We start from the raw sequence: 16,174 nt of genomic DNA on the forward strand, positions 1-16,174 counted from the left end.
GCCCTCCCTCTCTCTTCTCTCTGCCCTCCCTCTCTCTTCTCTCTGCCCTCCCTCTCTCTTCTCTCTGCCCTCCCTCTCTCTTCTCTCTGCCCTCCCTCTCTCTTCTCTCTGCCCTCCCTCTCTCTTCTCTCTGCCCTCCCTCTCTCTTCTCTCTGCCCTCCCTCTCTCTCTCTCTCTGCCCTCCCTCTCTCTCTCTCTCTGCCCTCCCTCTCTCTCTCTCTCTGCCCTCCCTCTCTCTCTCTCTCTGCCCTCCCTCTCTCTTCTCTCTCTGCCCTCCCTCTCTCTTCTCTCTGCCTCCCTCTCTCTTCTCTCTGCCCTCCCTCTCTCTTCTCTCTGGACCTCCCTCTCCCCATCTCTCTCTGACTTCTCCCTCTCTCTCTCACTCTGACTTCTCCCTCTCTCTCTCTCTCTCTCTCTCTCCAGATGCCAGTTTTGGCCACCGCCTGTTGGAGTTGTGTAATCAGGCTCTGTTTGAGTGTTTGGCCTTGAACCTGTACAGCCTTCGGGGAGAGCAGAGTGCGCTAACCACAGTCATCAATGATCGAATTGTAAGTGGGATCTTCATCTTGGGAATCTCGGCCAATTGCAGCGTGGGGAGACGGTAGCAGAGTGGGAATGTGACTGGGCTAGTAATCCAGAGGCCCAGACTAAAGCTGTGGGGACAGGGGTTCAAATCCCACCACTGCAGCCGAGATATGAACCAAAATCTCTTCTCAGTAATAGTGACCATGCAATTATCTTTGTAAAACCCCTTCTCTAACGTCCTTTAGAAAAGGAAATCTGCTGTCCTTATCAGGTCTGGCCGACAGCATTGTGGTGAATCGTAGAATCCCTACAGTGCAAAAAGAGGCTATTCAGCCCATCGAGCCTGGACCGACTGTCTAACAGAGTAACTAACCTCAGCCCTACCTCCCATCCTATCCCTGTAACCTTCCACATTTCCCATGGCTAATCCATCTAACCTGTACATCTTTAGACACTAAGGGGCAATCTAACATGGCCAATCCCCTTAACCTACACATCTTTGGACACTGAGGGGTAATTTCCCCTAGCCAATCCACCTAACCTACACATCTTTGGACATTAAGGGGAAATTTACGATGGCCAATCCACTTAACCTGCACGTCTTTTGGACAGTGGGAGGAAACCGGAGGAAACCCATGCAGACATGGGAGAATGTGCAGATTCCACACAGACAGAGACCCAAGCCAGGAATTGAACCTGGGTCCCTGATGCTGTGAGGTAGCAGTGCTAACCACTGTGCCACTGTTCCACCAGTTGCCTGCTCCTCTGAAATGGGCACACCAGCTACTGCGTTCAAGGGATGGCCAACAAATGCTGGCCCAGCCATGTCTGAAAAATGAATGGTTCAAACATCAATCATATTCCTTTTGAGGTTGTGGAGAAAGCACTTTGTTCCAGGGAGGCTGTTTAAACCTCTTATTAGCTGGGTTGATATAATCTGGGAGAGCATTCCGCAAGCTCGCTTGATGAGCAAGCTGGTTTATCTAGTGAGTACCTGCCCCATTAAGTTCTCCGAGAGGGACCTGAACCCACAGGCACCAAGGTGTAGCCATGCTGACACTAGACATTTTCCAGTGTCTCTACCTCAAAAAAGCCCTTTGCGTTGTACACGTGACAGTAATTTGATTTCAGTAATAGGCAGCCACTAGCACACGATTTGCACTGGTGCCTGAGGCCGATTTCTATCTCAGAATGTCCTTGAAAAACCTTGTGTTGTTTCTCTTCCCGCACCTAGTGATGCACAGATTGTCATCTTTTTAAAGTTTACTTATTAGAAACACTAGGTTTACATTAACACTACCGTGAAGTTACTGTGAAAATCCTCCAGTTGCCACACTCACCTGTTCGGGTACTCTGAGAGAGAATGTATTATGGCCAATGCACCCTAACCAGTACGTCTTTCGGACTGTGGGAGGAAACCCACGCAGACGTGGGAAAAACATGCAGACTCTGCACAGACAGTGACCCAAGCCGGAAATCGAACCCAGGTCCCTGGCACTGTGAGGCAGCAGTGCTAACCACTGTGCCATCCTCCTGGAGCAGGTCACTAATGTATCACCAGAGACTTATAGGCTGAGAGGTACCACTCCTCACAAGCATGGCTGACCCTAAGTCGTTCCCATCTTACTGCCTTGGCACGTGTTGGAAGGATTTGTCCAGGGGAACAAGTGATCATCATAGAATCCCTACAGTGCAGAAGGAGGCCATTCAGCCCATCGAGTATGCATTGAACACAATCCCACCTAGGCCCTACCACAACCCCATGCATTTACCCTACTAATCCCCCGACACTAAGGGGGCAATTTAGCATGGTCAACCCACCTAACCTGCACATCTTTGGAGTGTGCTGCTCCTGATTGCAATTCACTCATAATCCCCAGAGGCATGGCAGCACAGTGGTTAACACTGCTGCCTCACAGTGCCAGGGTCCTGGGTTCAATTCCCGCCTCGGGTCACTATCTGTGCAGAATCTGCACTTTCGCCCCATGTCTGCGTTAGTTTCCTCCGGATGCTCCGGTTTCCTTCCACAGTCCAAAGATATGCAGGTTAGGTTGATTGGCCATGATAAATTGACTCTAGCGTCAGGGGAAATTAGGAGAATAAATATGTGGGGTTGCGGGAATAGGGCTTGGGTGGGATTGTGGTCGGTGCAGACTCAATGGGCCAAATGGCCTCCTCCTGCACTGTAGTTTCTATGACAGGCAGCTCCGTGCTGACAGAATGTTTGCGCTGCTAACGCGTTGCTTTAATATCTCCTCCTTTCTTGCTTTCGTTAACCCGCCCGGCCTGTACCTCAGCGGCGTATGTCGGTGGACGTTAACCCCTCGCTGGTGAACTGGCTGACCACCATGATGGCGATGAGGCTGCAGGTGATCATGGAGCACATGCCGGTGACAGAGGAACAGATTCTGCAGTATGTCAGGAGGAGGGAGCCACAGCGGCAAGAGCCAGAGGCACAGCAGGTAACCAGCCAGGTGAGAGGCAAGACGTGCCCACGTGCCCCAGCATGAGGTTCCTGGGAATGCGCTTTATTCTCAAACTGTTGCGGGAATGAACTTGCATGTTTATATCACACTCTGGGGCTCCCCAAATTGTGCTTAGAGTCAGTAGTTTATTTTTGAAGTGTAGTCATTGTTGTAAAGTAGAATAGACAGCAACATCAGTCCCTCGAGTGCCAGCGCTGTGGGATAAAGGGATCTTATTGCAAAGGGAATTGAATATAAAAATAGGCAAGTTTTCCTATGGTTGTACAGAGCTTTAGTGAGACCTCAGTAAAGGTGAGGTCTCAGAAAAGTTCCCCGGTGAGGGTGGCTCTGTGAGGCAGCAGTGCGAACCCACTGTGCGCCCTGCTGGCAGGATTAAAAACATGATCTGAGGTGATCTTTCTGATGCAAATGCTAAGACTTTGACTCTGCCATAAACCAGTGCCTTCCTAGGGGCAACTGACAAGTTAACCCTTCAATTTGGGGCAGCACTGCTGCCTCATCGCGCCAGGGACCCAGGTTCGATTCCTGGCTTGGGTCACTGTCTGTGTGGAGTCTGCACGTTCTCCCCGTGTCTGCGTGGGTTTCCTCCCACATTCCAAAGATGTGTGGGCTAGGCGGATTGGCCGTGCTAAATCGCTCATTAGCATCAGGGGGACTGGCTAGGGTAAATGCATGGGGTTGTGGGGATAGGGCCTGGGTGGGATTGTGGTTAGTGCAGACTCAGTGGGCTGAATGGCCACCTCCTGTACTATAGGGATTCTATCATAAGTACCGGCCTGTCCTTCGTTCCATTTCTTTGTGAGTATTTGTGAAGCAGAACGATTCTTGTTTTTTAATTCCTCGTGGCCTTATCCCCTCCCTATCTCTGTAACCTCCTGCAGCCCTCTTGAGATTTCTGCATTCCTCCAGTTCTGGCCATCCCCTGCTTTCCATCACTCCGCTATTGTTGCCTGTGCCTTCCACAGCTTGAATCTGACAGACTGGATTTCCCTCTCTAAACCTCCTCATCTCCCTCCTCCTGTCCTCCTTGAAGAGAGTTCACTTCTTTGACCAAAGCTTTACGGGTCACTTGGCCTAATACCTCCTCACGTGGCCTGGTGTCAGGTTTTGGTGGATAACTCTTCCATGAAGTGTTGCCATGTTAAAGGTGCTGTAGAAATGCACGCTGTCGATGTTCTCTGACCTACTGCATTGACGGTTCTCTCTTCAATACAGGACGTGCCTGAGGAACGCATGGAGGAACATCCAGCAGAATCTGAAGCAGCAATGCAGGAAGTACCGCAGGTAACAGGAGATTGAACTGGGAAGTCCCCATAATGCATTGGCCATGGGGCTGCAATCTTCACTTCCAACATTATTGAAAGGGTGACCCAAACCCGAAACGTTGCCTCTATTCTCTCTCCACAGACGCTGTCAGACCTGCTGAGATTTTCTGTTTTTGTTTCAGGTTTGAGCATCTGCAGTGTTTTGTTTTTGTTGTTTTAAATGCCCGTCCTTCTGTCCTGGCTGAGCTAACCCTTCCTACACTAAGAGGCGATTTAGCATGGCCAATCAACGTGTGGGAGAACGTGCAAACACAGACAGTGACCCAAGGCTGGCATTGAACCTGGGTCCCTGGTGATGTGGGGTAGCAGTGCTAACCACTGTGCCACCCATTCTGCCCAACACGTTGCTTGAGAGGGCGGTGGAAGTAGAAATAATCGGTGATTTTGAAAGGAAATTAGATAGGTATTTGAAGGAACTGAACTTGTAAGGGCCGTGGGGACCGGGCAGGGGTGTGAGACTGACTGGATTGCTCCTCGGGGAGCTAACATGAAGCCGATGGGCTGAATGGCCACCTCCTGTGCTGTGAGTAACTCTGAGCTGTGAAGTGACAGCACTGGGACCCTGGCTGCTCGCTAACTGCCTTCAGTGCATTGAGATAGGAGTCAGTCATCCTGAAATTCTGCTGTAGTTGCAGCCACATTCCTCACCATTTAACCTGTGCTCAGAGAGACTTGCCCGGGGATTGGGATCTCGGGAAAGGGCCTGTAATTTTCTTTCCTCACATCTGGAGTCATGTCTGTGCCCCTCGTTTTAATTATGAGCTTGTGTAGTTGTCAGTTCTCTCTCTAATCTGATGTGTTGATTTAGGGCATTTTCTCTCTCTCTCTCTCTCTGGCTGACAGAGGAAAGACTCGACTGCGTCCCCTGCTCCCGCCACCACCGCAGAGGAGGTGATGTCGACCGAGCCCACGGTATCCATTGGCGCTGACGCCGCACAGAGGGAAGGCTCGGAGGCAGAGCCGTGGGTGGCTGCCGTGCCGCCAGTAAGTTACACGGGTATACGACGCAGGACCACACCACTCAGCTTTGGTGGTCAGCGGCTATGGCTCCCACCCCCAATGCAACCCTATCTAACTCGATCAGCATCCCCTTCCTCCTCCCTGTTTGCCTCACTGCCCCTTCAATATGTTTACTCCGCTAACCTTCACCACTCTCGGAGGAATCAAATTCTAACTATTGCCACGTTCTGGGTCATAGTTTCTCCTGAAATCCCTGCTGCGTTTATTAGTGATTATTTTCTAATTGTGACTTCCAGTTTTGAACCCCCCCCCCCCCCCCCCACCCTCCCCTTTATATCTCCCCAGTCAAAGTTTTTGAAGTTTATTTATTGGTGTCACAAGTAGGCTTACATTAACACTGCAGTGAAGTTACTGTGAAAATCCCCTAGCTGCCATACTCTGCCGCCTGTTCAGGTACACTGAGGGAGAATTTAGCGCGGCCAGTGCACCCTAACCAGCATGTCTTTCGGACTGCGGAACGAAACCGGAGCACCCGGAGGAAACCCGTGCTGACAGACAGTGACCCAAGCTGGGAATTGAACCCAAATCCCTGGTGTCGTGAGGCAGTAATGCTAACCACTGTGCCACCCGCAGCACTTCATAATTTTAAACATCTCTGTGAAGTCATATAATCCATAGTGTAGAAGGGCGCCATTCGGCCCATCAAACCTGCACTAGCATCAGTCCAACCCAGGCACTGTACCCACATATTTACTGTCCTTGACCTCCTGACACTAGGGTCAACTTAGCATGATCAATTCACGTACCTTGCGCATCTTGGGAGTGAGGGGGGAAACTGGAGCACCCGGAGGAAACCCACACAGACATGGGGAGAATGTGCAACTATGCACAGACAGTGACCCTAAGCTGGGAATCAAACCTGGGACCCTGTGAGGCAGCGGTGCTGTCTGCTGTGCCACCCATCCTCATCTGCTCATCCTTCTACTTTCTAACAAAGAGCCTCCATAGTTAAAAGAAACTCTTTCCCTGAGCGGTGTTAACTTACAGGTTGTGTAATTCAATAGATATTAATTACCCGCTGGGTGGGACAGACACTGTCTTGTACCCCTCTGGGACTGGGTGAGAAGTGGGTCAGACACTGTCCTTTCCCCCCCTCTGGGACTGGGTGGGACAGTGGGTCAGACACTGTCCTTTCCCCCCCTCTGGGACTGGGTGGGACAGTGGGTCAGACACTGTCCTTTCCCCCCCCTCTGGGACTGGGTGGGACAGTGGGTCAGACACTGTCCTTTCCCACCTCCGGGACTGGGTGGGACAGTGGGTCTGGGTCTGGATGGGACTATGGGCTGAATATTCTTGTGTGTGAAATACTCGTTTGCTTTCTGCTCAGGAGTGGGTACCCGTCATTCGACAGGATATCCAGACCCAGAGGAAGATGAAACCACAGCCGCCTCTCAGTGATGCCTACCTCAGTGGCATGCCAGCTAAACGTCGAAAGGTACCAAACCTCGTCTCTAATCATATTCATGTGTCACTGACTTTTCTCACTGTTTCCAGGGCTAGGATGAGAAGAGCTCACCATTTCTTCAGTAATTTGTTAGATGTAACTGAACGATTAGAGTCAAGTTGATGATGCTTTAAAAAAAAAATCAGTGGGAATTTTGCTGAATCTTTTACATGTCACTGGATAGGCCTCAGCCTGGATATTGTGTCTAAATAAACCTGGCCATTACACCTCAGGTAAATAGCAAGTCTTTGGGGAGGGTGCAGAGGAGCTTTATTAAAGGCCTATGAGAGATTGTGGAAAAGCTGGGATTATTCTCAGTATGGAGTGAAGTTTGAAACATAGAAACTAGAACTGGGAGGGAGCCATTCAGCCCTTCAAGCCTACTCCACCATTCATTATGATCATGCCTGATCAGCAAATTCAATATCCTGACCCCCCCCCCCTCCTCTCCGCACCCCCCCCAAATCCCTCGATCTCTTTCGCTTCAAGAGCTCTATCTAATTTCTTCTTTAAATCGTACAATGTTTTGGCGTCAGCTACACTCTGTGGTAGTGAATTGCGGAGGCAATGGCCTAGTGGTATTATCACTACACTATTAATCCAGAAACTCAGCTAATGTTCTGGGTACCTGAGATCGAATCCTGCCATGGTATTTGGTGGAATTTGAATTTGATAAAAATTATCTGGAATTAAGAATGCGCTGATGACCATGAAACCATTGTCAATTGTCAGAAAAACCCATCTGGTTCACTAATGTCCTTTAGGAAAGGAAATCTGCCATCCTTATCTGGCCTGGCCTACATGACCCAAAGCCACAGCAATGTGGTTGACTCTCAACTGCCCATTAGCACCTGGGGTTGGACAACAAATGCTGGCCAGCTAGCAATGCACATGTTCCATGAATGAATAAAAAAAAAATTCCACACATTCACTTTCTGGATGAAGAAATTTCTCCTCACCTCGTTCCTAAAAGGTTTACCCCTTATCGTCAAACTATGACCCCCTAGTTCTGGACTCGCCCCACCATCGGGAACATTCTTTCTGAATCCACACCCTCTAACCCTGTTAGAATTTTATAAGTTTCTATGAGATCCCCTCTCACTCTTCTAAACTCTGGTGAATACAATCCTAACCAACTTGATCTCTTCTCATATGGCAGACCAGGAACCAGCCTGGTAAGTCTTTGCTGAAGTCCCTCTAAAGCATGGGCATCCTTCCTGAGATAAGGAGTTGATGTTTCAATCCAGTCAATCGGGGGAAATTATTACAACTGGCAAGCACAGATTTTCTGTCAAAGAAGGCAGGAGAGAAGAAATATTTGCACTTCCTGCAAGGCTGGTACAAGCTGTAGTCGTTGAAAGAGGGGATTGGACGCAGACTTCAGGAGGTAACATTTTCAGGGATATAGGGCAAGAGCAGGGGAATAGGACTAATTGTATCATTCTTTGAAAAAGCTGGTACAACCACGATGGACAGAAGGATCTCCTGTGCAACATGGCGCTATGGACAAAACTACCATGGTGGGTTTGATTTATTATTGCAACATGTATTATATACAGTGAAAAGTATTGTTTCTTGTGCATTATACAAAGCATACCATTCATAGAGAAGGAAAGGAGAGTGCAGAATGTCGTGTTACAGTCATAGCTCGGGTGTAGAGAAAGATCAACATAGGGTAGGTCCATTCAAAAGTCTGATGGCAGCAGGGAAAAGCTGTTCTTTGATTTGATTTAATTTAATTTATTATTGTCACGTTGCCAGCCAGTATAATCAAGGACCCCATGCACCCTGGACATTCTCTCTTCCACCTTCTTCTGTGGGAAAATGTCTGAGGTCACGTATCAACCGACCCAAGAACAGCTTCTTTCCTGCTGCCGTCAGACTTTTGAATGGACCTATATCTGCGTTAAGTTGATCTTTCTCTACACCTGAGCTATGACTGTAACACTACATTCTGTACCCTCCTTTTCTTCTCTGTGAATGGTATGCTTTGTACAGCGCACAAGAAACAATACTTTTCACTATATACTAATACACGCGACAATAATAAATCAAATCAAGCGGTCACCTTAACATCAGTGTTTGCCATTATTGGAACTGCCTGAGTCAATATGGAAATTTGCATGCAAACTGGTTTCCTGTAACATTGCTGCAAGGCCAGGGCCAGTGAGGCAGGGCGGAGTGTACTGCATGCTAACTCTGCTGTCATCTGGATGGGTTTTGTTTAAAAATACATTCCGCACTTGACCTTTGCTCATAGTTCTTTAAAAAAAACCCCTCAGTGCCTGCTGGTTGGAATCTGGAAGAGATAAATCTGACAAGAAAGTGACACAGGAACAGGACCTGGCACTCAATGTTCCTCGGCTTGCTCACATCAAACTGATTTGTATCTGAAGTCCCGTTTAATGTGCCTGGCTTTCGAGCTGTTGATTTAAAGGTTGCGTCCGCCCGTTTCTCCGCTGCAGGGGAAATAGTTTCTCTCGGTCTGCCCTTGACCTGACAGAGTTGACGATGGCCCCACAGTATTTATTGTCCCTCGTCACACCCCCTCTTTGTTATGCTGGTGCTTGTTGTTTGGGTATACGTGATGGTTGGAGGGGGTTGGGAGGTGGGGGTGGGTGGTAATGGGGGGGTAGCTGGCATGTGCAGGTAAGAACGTTGACAGGGCAGCTCACAGTTCGATCATGTTAAAAAATAAGACCATAACATATAGGAGCAGAATTAGACCATTCGGCCCATCATGTTTGCTCCAGATATAGGAGCAGAATTAGGCCGTTCAGTCCATCGCGTCTGCTCACTGAGGATATTCCTCATGATACTCTGAAATGGTTCCTGATCCTCCTGAGAGAGTTTTTAAAACTGGGGCCAAATTTGGGAAGAAAGCAAGTTAAGAAATCTCTCTCCAGACCCTGTGAAATGATTGAAGTACTCCAGGAGCTCATCAGCCTTATGCAGCGGTTCCTCTTTCTTTATTCATTCATGGGATACAAATGCTGGCTGGGTCAGCATTTATTACCCATCCCTGAAGGCATTTAAGAGTCAACCACATTGCTGTGGCTTTGGGGTCATGTAGACCAGAGCAGTTTAACTTTATTTATTTGTGTCACAAGCAGTCTTACATTAATACTACAATGAAGTTACTGTGAAAATCCCCTAGTCGCCACACTCCGGTGCTTGTTTGGGTACACTGAGAATTTAGCACGGCCAATGCACCCTAAGCAGCACGTCTTTGGGTGGTGGGAGGAAACCGGAGAACCTGGAGGAAACCCACGGAGTTACGGGGAGAATGTGCAAACTTTGCACTGACAGTGACCCAAGCTGGGAATTGAACCCAGGCTCCTGGCTCTGTGAGGAGCAGTGCTAACCCCTGTGCCACTGTGTCTAAGTAGGGATGACAGATTTTCTTCCCTGAGGGAACCAGATTATGACAATCGACAATGTGGTCATTGTTAGCCTTTTAATGCCAGGTGTTTATTAAATTCAAATTTCACCATCTTCCATGGTGGGTCCCCTTGGTCTCCAGATTACAAGTCCAGCGACAGTACCGCCTCACCGTTATACAAGCTGATCTCTGCCCCCCTCCCTCCAGCTCTTGCCTGAAATAATTGCCCACCCCACAAGCTGCCAGCCAGTCGGAAAAAGAACCAGTTTCTAACGCCTAACTTTGAATCAGGGCTTTCTACAGCATGATGCCCTGCTCCACCCAAAGGGGCTGAATTGGAACCAGCTCCTCGGGCACACCCCCCAGTCCCTTCTGTCTTGGTATAAATAATAGAACCCTACAGTGCAAAAGGAGGCCATTCGGCCCATTGAGTTTGTATGACAACAATCCCACCCAGGTCCTATCCCCCTATGCCAATCCATTAACCCTAGCAGTGCTAACCACATGCTGATGAAAGGATCATCAGAAAGCTTAAAGACAAGGTTATATTAATGCTGCAGTGTGAGAAGTGACAGCATCAAGCTCGCTTTCTGGCAGTCTGTTAGGTCCGTTCATTTGTTTGAAGAGACGAGAGGGCAGCACTGGCACGTGTTATAAAATGGTTTCCTTTCGTTGAAAAGAACTTAAAGTATCAATATGGCGGAAACAAAAAAGTGTACTTGGAGACTGTCTTCTTGTCCAGGCCGTCTACAAAAAAAATTGTGTACTGAAACAAATGGAATCTAAGAACTGAACTCTTTCACTCTAAAATCAACATATGTTTTAACCCTTATCTTGTTACTGGAAGTGTTTTTTGCGTGCTGTCTCTGTCTGTTATGGGAAACTTGTTTGCCTGCATTGTGTACCCTTCAGGAATACAGTCAATCTTTAGCTAACACATCATGCCTTCTGATTCTACACGTAGGTAAGTTAGCTACAGTTGTTCAGCTTAGCAGAGTTAATTAACCCCTGCAATCCAGCATTTAAATTAAATCGTGCTTTGGCAGAAATATCTTAAAATGAAGTATTTGCGTAGACTAAAGTAAACAGAATTATGCATACACAAGAGCCCCTCACGGTCACGGATCGAATCGAAACGGGTGTCACCTTGGCGCTGAAATTTTCTTCCGTTCGTTGCAGACGATGCAGGGTGAAGGCCCACAACTCTCGCTGGCGGAAGCAGTGGGGAAAGCCGCAAAGGCCGCAGGCGTCAAACCAGTCACCAGCGCAGAGAGTCTGACCAGAGACCTGGAGAAAGCAGAGGCACAAGAAGCCTACAGACAACAGGTAAGATTTTGGTTTGATTTATTATTGTCACATGTATTAGTATACAGTGAAAAATGTTGTTCTTTATGCACTGTACAGACAAAGCATACCGTTCATAGAGAAGGAAAGGAGAGAGAGTGTAGAATGCCTTGTTACAGCCATAGCTAAGGTGTAGAGAAAGATCAACAAGCGAGGTAGTGACGGCAGCAGGGAAGAAGCTGTTCTTGAGTTGGTTGGTACGCGACCTCAGACTTTTGTATCTTTTCCCTGAAGGAAGAAGGTGGAAGAGAGAATGTCCGGGGTGCGTGGGGTCTTTAATTATGCTGGCTGCTTTGCTGAGGCAACAGGAAGTGTAGACAGAGTCAGTGGATGGGAGACTGGTTTGCGTGATGGATTGGGTAATACATGCTGCGAGTAAGGATGTGATTGCCCAAGAGAGGTTACAGAACAGGTTCATCAGGATGGTGCCTGGGATGGAGCATTTGAGCTAGAAGGAGAAACTGGATAGATTTGAATTGTTTTCTTTAGAGTAGAGAAGGCTGATGGTGGATTATGAGGGGGTATGGACAGGTGAGTAGGGAGCAGCTATTTTGGTTGAGGGGTCAATCACAAGGGAGCAGGTTTTAGGATAAGGGGCAGGAGATTCAAAGGGGATTGGAGAAAGAAAAAAATCACTGAGGATGGTGGGAATCTGGAATGCACTTCCTGGGAAGGTAGTGGAGGCTGGAAACTGTACAACCTTTAAAAAAAATATTTGGATGACACCTGAACTATCGCAACATTCAAAGATACGGGGCAAGTGCAGGAAAATGGGATTAGTGAGCCTATCGTGGTAGATATTGTTGGTGCAGACTCGATGGGCCAAAGGGCCTTTTTCTGCTCTGTGAATTAGATTGTGGCTGATGTTAAAAGCTGAATATGCTGGAAATACTTAGCAAGTCTCGTGTTGTCAACAGAGGGGAAGCAGAGTCAATGTTTCGGGTCAATGAACTGTCAGCAGAAGAGGTTAGAAACGTGACAGGTTTTGTATGAGTGGTCAGCTCAGCTGAGAGCTTTCAGTGATATGACTGCGAGGAACCCTAGCAAAGTGGGTGAAGGGTCACAGACTGTAGGGGAATCAGGGGCAAGGAGCATTCTGTGGTTTAAAATAATGAGTTAGACAGGGAGACTGCGACCAATATTACTTTTCATGGTGGAATGTGACAGAGGGGGGAAAGCTGGGCAGTGCCAATGAAGTAGGGGGTATTTTTTATTATTTATTAATGCCATAGAAGGCTTATATTAACACTGCAATGAAGTTACTTTGAAAATCCCCTAGTCACCACACTCGGACGCCTGTTCGGGTATTTGAAGGCTAGGGGGTGAGAAATCTTTCGTCCTTAACCAATCGGGATGGCACAGAGGTTAGCACTGCTGCCTCTCAGCCCCAGCGATCTGGGTTCAGTTCCCAGCTTGGGTCACTGTGCGCAGTTTGAATGTTCTCCCCGTGTCTGCATGTGTTTTCTCCTGGTGCTCCAGTTTCCTCCCACAGTCCATAGATGTGCAGGTTAGGTGGATTGGCTATGCTAAATTGCCACTTAGTGTCAGGGGGACTAGCGAGGGTAAATGCATGGGGTTATGGTGTAGGGCCTGGGTGGGATTGTGGTCGGTGCAGACCCGACGGGCTGAATGGCCTCCTTCTGCATTGTAGGACTTTGTGATTCAATGACTTTTCTCTTGACTTGTGAAGATGCCGGATAAATGTGATGTAATGCAGTTTGGAAGGTCCAATTATAGATGGAAAATATACAGCAAATGGCAGAATCCTTAAGAGTATTGATAGGCAGACGGACCTGGGTGTACAGATCACTGAAAGTGGCAATGGAGGTGGAGAAGGTAGTCAAGAAGGCACGTGACATGCTTGTCTTTATCTGTCCAGACATTGAGTTTAACAATTGGCTAGTTACGCTGCAGCTTTGTAGAACCTTGGTTAGGCTACACTTGTAATATAGTGTTCAATTCTGGTTACCGCACTACCAGAAGGATGTGGAGGCTTTGGGGAGGGTACAGAAAAGATTTACTAGGATGTTGCCTGATACAAAGGGCATTAGCGATGAGGAGAGGTTGGAGAAACTTGGTTTGTTTACACTGGAATGACAGAGGTTGAGGGGCGGCCTGATAGGAGTCTACAAGGTTATAAGGGGCATGGACAGGGTGGGTAGTCAGAAGCTTTTTTCCCAGGGTGGAAGAGTCAGTTATTAGGGGGCACGGTTTAAGGTGCGAGGGGCAAGATTTAAAGGCGATGTATGAGGGTGGGTGCCTGGAACTCACTGCCGGGGGACATAGTGGAAGCAACGATGATAGTAACTTTTAAGGGACATCTGGACAAATACATGAACAGTATGGGAATAGAGGGATATGGTCCCCAGAAGGGTAGGGGGTTTTAGTTCAGATGGGCAGCATGGTCAGTGCAGGCTTGGAGGGCCGAAGGGTCTGTTCCTATGCTGTAATTTTCTTTGTTCTTTGCCTCCTGCATGTGAGAGACTTGCTCCCTGGATATCAGGAGTGTAGCCTCTTGTGAACCCTGATTTTAATTGCTTCATTATTGGCGGCTGTGTCTTCAGCTGTCCAGGCCCTAAGCTTCGGAATTCCCTTTCCATCCCTCTCCCTTTGAAAATGCCTGGTCTGGCTCATCGTCTGAGTCTGTGACCAGCTGTGGAGGAGTTCAGGAGGATCAAGGTCACAGGAAGATCTTGACGCAAGTTTTAAAACTGGGACTTTGGTGGACCTACTAATGTTAAAAAGTCCAGGTACCCCAGGCAGGAGAAGGGGTACAGTTAGACTGCTTGGTTGCTGCTGATTACTTTGATGTGGCCCATGTTGTTAAATGTGAATAAATGTTTGGATTAAGCTTTGAGTCTCTCATTGGAACAGAGCGAAGGACAAGAGGGACAAATGGAATTAATCTTTGAAAGGGCTAGTGCGGACTCGATGGGCCAAATGACTGAATCGATGTATTAATGTCACAAGTACTAAGATGCAGCAAAAAATAATGTTTCTTGCACATTATACAAACCAAACACAGTTCATAGAGTCCATCGGGGAGAAGGTAAGGAGGGAATTAGGGAATAGAGTTTGTGGGTTAATTGGTTAAAGCACCTGTCCAGTAAACAGAAGATCTTGAGTTCAAATCCCAGCAGAAACCTGAGCCTGTGATAGTACGGCAGCACAGTGGTTTAGCATTGCTGCCTCACAGTGCCAGGGTTCAATTCTGGCGTTAGGTAACTGTGCAGAGTCTGCACTTTCTCCCTGTATCTGCGTGGGTTTCCTCAGGGTGCTGTGGTTTCCTCCCATATTCCAAAGATGTGCAGCTTAGGTTGATTGGCCATGCTGAATTGACCCTAGCGTCAGGGGGATTGGCAGGGTAAACGTGTGGGGATATAACCTGGGTGGGATTGCGGTTGGTGCAGACTCAATGAGCCAAATGGCCTCCTCCTGCACTGTAGGGTTCTGTGATTCTAGAGAATATAAGGTAGGTCCATTCAAAAGTCTGATGGCAACAGGGAAGAAGCTGTTTTGAGTTGGTTGGTACGTGACCTCAGACTTCTGTATCTTTTTCCCGATGGAAGAAGGTGGAAGAGAGAATGTCCGGGATGTGTGGGATCCTTAATTATGCTGGCTGCTTTTCCGGGGCAGCGGGAAGTGTTGACAGAGTCAATGGGTGAGAGGCTGGTTTGCTTTCTGGTACTGGGCTACATTCACAACCGTTTTGTAGTTCCTTGCGGTCTTGGGCAGAGCAGGAGCCCATACCAAGCTGTGATACAGCCAGAAAGAGTGCTTTCTATGGTGCATCTGTAAAAGTTGGTGAGAGTCGTAGCGGACATACCAAATTTCCTTAACCTCCTGATTCTGGGAAGCTGGAGGTATTGATCGAGAGGCAGGCGCGAATCCTCAATCAGTTTGAGAGCCTAATTATTTCCTCTTCCCTCCAGATCCAGTCGGACATCCAGAAGAGGATAAGGGAAGACCCAGAATACAACGCACAGCGGTTTCCGAACACACACACGGCCTTCGAGGAGCACTCCTAGTGCCCCGGCAAACACCCCCTCCCCTCCCCTTACCCCCACCGCTGGGACGTTTAAGCGAATTGTAAGCAGGGATGACGCAGAAGGTTCAGATGTTGTGTAGCCCCGGTCGAGCAGCCAGTCATTGTCCACACTCTTTAATTATTCCCCTCCCATCACTGGGCTCCGGGTGCTGCACTTTCTTTTGTTGTTTGTTCTCACTCTTGAATAAAGAATTGCAGCTCAGTGTGGCTGTGAAGCTTGATAACCTGGGCGAACGCGTGCTCCCTCTTCTTCTGAGGAAGGAAAGTGAGATTTTTCTAAACCTTCAGTACACGCTCATTCTTGCTCCCCACCGCCCCCCCCCCCTTCGCTCTCCCCCTCCGCCTCACTCTCCTCTCCCCCCCCACCCCCCCTTGCTGATCTATGCCCCCCTCTATTTTATAGTCCTCTGTAAGATCACCCCTCAGCCTCCTACACTCCAGAGAAAATAGTCCCAGTCTATCCAGCCTCTCCTTATAACTCAAACCATCGAGTCCCAGTCGCATCCTAGTCAATCTTTTCTGCACTCTTTCTACTTTTATGATATCTTTTCTATAATAGGCTGACCCCCCAGTGCCCTATAGAAGAACTAGCAGGTATTT

The 16,174-nt window shown here is 48.2% G+C and overlaps 1 protein-coding gene across 8 annotated transcripts in view; it reads left to right on the forward strand.

Moving 5' to 3' along the window:
• LOC145348200 (large proline-rich protein BAG6-like) overlaps positions 1-15,803 on the forward strand; it is a 101,486-nt gene extending 85,683 nt beyond the window's left edge. For 5 of the 8 annotated variants that reach the window (XM_080196405.1, XM_080196404.1, XM_080196407.1 and 2 more), the window contains 7 exons: positions 424-548; positions 2,823-2,999; positions 4,227-4,295; positions 5,180-5,320; positions 6,684-6,791; positions 11,362-11,508; positions 15,459-15,803. In XM_080196405.1, the coding sequence (XP_080052531.1) occupies positions 424-548; positions 2,823-2,999; positions 4,227-4,295; positions 5,180-5,320; positions 6,684-6,791; positions 11,362-11,508; positions 15,459-15,554 (863 nt within the window). In that variant the 3' untranslated portion in view covers positions 15,555-15,803. The remainder of the gene's footprint in view (positions 1-423; positions 549-2,822; positions 3,000-4,226; positions 4,296-5,179; positions 5,321-6,683; positions 6,792-11,361; positions 11,509-15,458) is intronic. The other 3 variants (XM_080196409.1, XM_080196408.1, XM_080196411.1) reach the window with 1 other exon arrangement.
• Positions 15,804-16,174: the final 371 nt, after the last annotated feature.

Source organism: Carcharhinus amblyrhynchos, chromosome 9 (genome assembly GCF_965287045.1).
Source record: "Carcharhinus amblyrhynchos chromosome 9, sCarAmb.v2.hapA, whole genome shotgun sequence".
Lineage (NCBI taxonomy): Eukaryota > Metazoa > Chordata > Chondrichthyes > Carcharhiniformes > Carcharhinidae > Carcharhinus > Carcharhinus amblyrhynchos.